This window comes from Heterodontus francisci, chromosome 24 (genome assembly GCF_036365525.1).
Source record: "Heterodontus francisci isolate sHetFra1 chromosome 24, sHetFra1.hap1, whole genome shotgun sequence".
NCBI lineage: Eukaryota > Metazoa > Chordata > Chondrichthyes > Heterodontiformes > Heterodontidae > Heterodontus > Heterodontus francisci.
Genome location: NC_090394.1, coordinates 37,627,127 through 37,632,448, shown reverse-complemented (window position 1 = coordinate 37,632,448; position 5,322 = coordinate 37,627,127). Strand labels below are relative to the sequence as shown.

General features: G+C 47.5%; 1 protein-coding gene across 2 annotated transcripts in view; it reads left to right on the top strand.

Annotated features, from left to right (window-relative positions):
- The first annotated feature begins 4,960 nt into the window (after positions 1-4,960).
- Positions 4,961-5,322, top strand: part of snx8a (sorting nexin 8a) — a 52,782-nt gene continuing 52,420 nt past the window's right edge. Inside the window, exon 1 of one of the 2 annotated variants that reach the window (XM_068055927.1) lies at positions 4,961-5,047. Coding sequence is in view for 1 of the 2 variants with exons in the window: in XM_068055929.1 (XP_067912030.1) it covers positions 5,220-5,225 (6 nt within the window). In the remaining variant the exon portion in view is untranslated. Of the gene's footprint in view, positions 5,048-5,073; positions 5,226-5,322 lie in introns of those variants that run through there. The other variant, XM_068055929.1, reaches the window with a different exon arrangement.

Here is a 5,322-nt window from a genome sequence, read left to right as displayed (position 1 = left end):
ACACAGTATTCAAGATGTAGCCTGTAAAACTGAAGCATAACATCCTTACTTTTATTTTCAATTCCTCTCGTAATAAAGGATAGCATTCCATTAGCCTTCTTTATTACTTGCTGCAACCTGCATTCTAACTTTTTGTGACTCATTCAAAGAACACCTAGATCCCTCTGCATCTCAGAATTCTGCAGTAGTTCTCCGTTTAAGTAATACTCTGCTTTTTTTATTCTTCTCCTGCCAAGTGAACAGCTTAACATTTTCCCACATTATACTCCATCTGCAGATTTTTGCCCACTCACTCAACCTATCTATATCGGTCTGCAACCTTCTTATGTCCTCTTCACAACATACTTTCCTACCTATCTTAGTGTCATCTGCTAATTTTAGCTACCAAGCCATCGCTCCCCCTCATCTAAGTCATTGATATAAATTGTAAAAAGTTGAGACCCCAGCACAGACCCCTGTGGGACTCCACTCATCACAATCCTGCCAATCAGAAAGGACCCATTTATGCATTCTCTCTGTTTTCTGCCAGCCAGCCAGCCAATCTTCTAACCATGCTAATATGTTACCCCCTACACCATGAGCTCCTACTTTCGCGCAATAACCTTTTATGTGGTGTCTTGTCAAATTCCTTCTGGAAATCCAAGTACAGTGGATAATGGTAAGTTACTGCCTTATGCCCACTTCTCAACTCCAACCTCACCCTCATCCTGAAATCTGGCATGAAGTGAAAGCTGCAGCTACTCCTGCTTTCCTCCCGACACCCCTCCCTTATCCTAACCCTCTCCTTTGGCTTTTATGCTTTCAGATACCCAATAACCTCCCACTTGGCCAGCTGCTGCACACCCAGGAGGAAGAGGGAGAGTAACCCCACACCATTACTTGATCTGATACTGGCAGCCAGCAGCTCAGATACTGGCAATACATGAACTTTAGAGGGTAGTATAGAGTTGGGATTTGCACGTGGTGATTCACTAGGCATGAGTTGGCTGCAGCCAGGCCTGAGGGAAAAGGAAGCTGGTGAGCCAGCTCACTGGAGGGCGGAGTCACACACAAGTTCTGCTACAGGGGAATCAGATGAGGACTTCGATCGGACGGCATACAGGAGTATACTGATGAGGCTGAACACTGAAATGCTTGGTGCATTGGCACGCCTGACAGACAGCCTCATGTCACTGTCAAGGAGCATGGAACATTCTGGCTCCAATGTGGCAGAAGGCATCGGACAAAGCTTGGAGGACCATCCTTTCCACTGTGCAAAGTGGTGGACAACTCCATGACAGCACCAGTAGACCCAACCGTCATGACTGCTGTCTCAACTTCCAATACAGCATAGGTGGAAGCCACCCAATTTTACCAGTGCTTGCAGTGGAAGCTCAGAGGTCATGTGATCCATGCTTGCTACCTTGCAGACTCAGACTGCTGCCATCATGGCTTTGGAGCTCAGTGCTCAAAGAGGCATGGAGGCTCTCAGATCGATATGAAGGTGGAGAATGATGGAAAATGGTGGATGCATGGTGGTCAGGATAAGTAGTTTCATTGAAAACAAAGTCTGATACTACGCACTCTGGCAGCCCATTCAGTAAGAAGGGGTCCAGTGTGCCTCCTCCTCCTGTTCCTCCACCTTTGAGGTGGCCTTTGGCTGCTTTATAATAGCGATGTTGAGGAGGATGCAGCAGACCACCATGGACATGGACATCCACTCCACTGTATACCATATGGCTCCCTCCCAAATGGTCAAGGCAGTGGAGCCGTTGGTTCAGCAGGCTGATTGTCTACTCTCCAATGTTTCATGTAGCTCCGTGGCTTTCACTGTGCTCTCCTCGCATGGTGGGATAGTGGAGGGGGATCATCAGCCTATGGAGGGTTAGCCATTGCCCCCAAGCAGCCAGCCTCTTGTTCTTCTCGGAGGGACGAAGATGGTGGGTAGGGCCAACTGGCACAGGATGAATGCATCGTGGGTATTCACTGACATGACGATCTTGACATGGTCCCACACCAACTGCACGTTTATGGAATGGTAGCCTTTGAAGTTCTTGAACTTCTCCCCATTGTCATTGGTGATCCCCAGAAGTGTGTCAATATTTGTTGGTGATCCCCAGGAGCGTGTCAATATTTGTTGGTGATCCCCAGGAGTGTGTCAATATTTGTTGGTGATCCCCAGGAGTGTGTCAATATTTGTTGGTGATCCCCAGGAGTGTGTCAATATTTATGAGTGATCCCCAGGAGTGAGACAATATCTGTGAAATCAGAGGGTAGGAGAGTTTGCTGGCAGTGTGACAATCTAGGTGAGAAAAAGCAGCTCTCACTGCACAGAGATGTAAAAATCACAAGGTGGGCACATTACCTTTTCCACATCGGATTCATATGTAATGATCGACAGTCCATCCTCTCCTGAAACAGAGAAACAGCATATCATTGGGCTTATACTGAACTTTATTCCATTGGAAGACAGCTCTCCCTTCCCTTCCTAGTCCATTCCAACATCGGTTTTATTATTTCCTGTGAGTCAAGTAATCTAGGCTGACACTTCTAGTGTGGTACTGAGGGAGTGCTGCACTGACCCGATGCTATCTTTTGAATGAGATGTTAAAACAAGGCCCCATCTGCCATCTCAGGTGGACATAAAAGATCCTGTGGCACTATTCAAAGAAAGCTGGGGAGTTTCCCTCTTCATGACCTCCAGTGACATCCCCAACCTAACTCTTCCCCTATCCTCTATGCAATTGGCTACCACACTTCCTACATTACAAAAGTGACTACAGTTCAAAAGTCCTTCATTAGCTATAAAATGCTTTTTGGACATCTTGAGGTTGAGAAAAGTGCTACAGAAATGCAAGTCTTTCTTTTTTTATAACTTCAGAATAGCACCTTACTGCGCCAATTGGTAAGCACACAGGCGGCTAAAACAGAGGCAGTTTTATGCTGTGGACACCACAAGGAATCTGGGTTGAGTTCCCAATACTTGCAACCAGTGGACAAGGGAGACTTTCACCACATTAGTGTGGGCTAGACTTGAAAGTAGGTCCTGGAGGTGAAAGGACAGTGTGCCACCCAATCCCAGCTTTTATGACATCTTATCTGGTAGCATGATGTAGAATAACACCTTGACAGATAAATATAATTTTTGTTTTGGTCGCTGATTGCCATCTAATGGCATCTACATTCACGATTAACTACAGACCCCCACATTTAATTCAACAAACTACAGCAGATTATCAATAATAAATAAAAACAGAAAGTGCTGAAAATACTCAGCAGGTCTAGCAGCAACTGTGGAGAGAGAAACAGATTTTTAAGTTAAATTACAATGCATATTTTATCAGTTTAGTGACTGTACTTCAGACAGTTGCTGAAGTAAAGCATCAGAGGTGAACTTGATCCCAATGTGAGCTGATCTGGAACCTGATCTGATCTGAGCCTAATCCTGATTTGACCCTCAGATCGTGGGATAGGGAAGTGGAATAGGAATGAGGAAGGGGGATAAAGGGGAGAGGGGATGAAGGATGGGGGTGGTGGTGAAAGAGGGCTGGGGGTAGAAGGGGGTGAGGAGGGGGGGTAGAAGGGGTGAGGGAGGGGGGTAGAAGGGGTGAGGGGAGGGGGGTAGAAAGGGGTGAGGGAGGGGGGGTAGAAGGGTGAGGGAGGGGGGGTAGAAGGGGTGAGGGAGGGGGGTAGAAGGGGTGAGGGAGGGGGTAGGTAGAAGGGGTGAGGGAGGGGGGTAGAAGGGGTGAGGGAGGGGGGGTAAGAAGGGGTGAGGAGGAGGGGAGGTAGAAGGGGTGAGGGAGGGGGGTAGAAGGGTGAGAGGAGGGGGGTAGAAGGGGGTGAGGGAGGGGGGTAGAAGGGGTGAGGGGAGGGGGGTAGAAGGGGTGAGGGAGGGGGGTAGAAAGGGGTGAGGAGGAGGGGGGTAGAAGGGGTGAGGGAGGGGGGTAGAAGGGGTGAGGGAGGGGGGTAGATAGGGGGTGAGGGAGGGGGTTAGAAGGGTGAGGGAGGGGGGTTAGAAGGGGTGAGTGGAGGGGGGTTAGAAGGGGGTGAGGGAGGTGGGGAGGGATAGAGATGACAGGTGGGGATATAGGGAAGACCAGGAGGGCCCTGAGGTGAGTGTTTATTCTTGGGTTCGGGCCTGCGCTGAAATTTACGGTTACTCTTCCCGGTGCCGGCCTCTTACCCCGAGATCCTCCTCCGTCCCGTCACTCAGCGACATCTCCACACATTCAGAGTAACCCCGGGGCCGAGAGGTGGTTCGAGGGATCCTCACAAGCGACGGACTGGTCCTGATTCCCCGTCCCGGTCCCGGGTGGTTGACGGCGGGGCTATAGCAACGGGAGAGAGTCACAACACCGCCGGCCGACAGACAGTTTATCCAGAGTGAGTCTGAATTAATGAGTGAGACTGAATTAATGAGTGAGAATAGTGAGTGAAAATTAGTATGTGAGATTTAGTGTGTGTGTGAAAATTACTGTGTGAGAATTTGTGTGTGACTGAGTGAGAATTAGTGTATGTGCGTCAGAATTAGTTTGAGTGGGTTTAGTGCGTTAAAGGAGATAAAATAAAAAGGTAAGTGAGCTGAGGGCGTTTAAGACTGTGAGAGAAAGTGAATGCACAGGACAATCCCTCAAAACTAACTGTCGCTAAAACAATCTGCCACCAGCTGCAAATGATGCAAGTGGGAACACGAGAATGTTGTTCTCGTCCCCTCAGGGACAGATGGTGCGCTCTTTTAATATCAGAGTCTGTCTTCTGGGATTGTTCTTGGTTATTTTTGAATCTTAGTTCATGTTTTTTTTAAAGGAGCGATTAATAAAACAAACATGCTGATGTGCTTGGAACCTCTGAAACGATTGCTGTAAACTGAAAATTTAAAAACACAAGAATTCCAGAGAAGTCACTGTTAAACCTATGGAGTGACCACGAAGATGATGTTTCGTGTCAACTCCGCGCCGGTTCTCGGTTGGCCCGCCGAACCAATCGATTCCTCGCCGTCTCTGGTCGGTATCGGAGCCGATAACTGCGGTAAAATCCAGCCGGGGAACATAGGCAAAGAAATTGTACTGTAAGAGTTTTAGAATAACGAATTGTGTATAAGGTTATGAAAGTTTAAAATAAGTTTAAAGAAAATTTGGGAGTGGGGAAGAATTTTAAATATTTATTTATCTTGTGTTTATTATTGAGGAAATCACATGGCAACTTCTCAACTCACATGATTCGGACGGAGACGGAGATTGATGAAGGTAAAATGGGAAACGTCAACGTGTCTTCTTCAAGGAGAGGGGAAAAATATTTTTCTCACGCACTTTTAAGAACTAAATTTATAGGGTATTGTGCTTA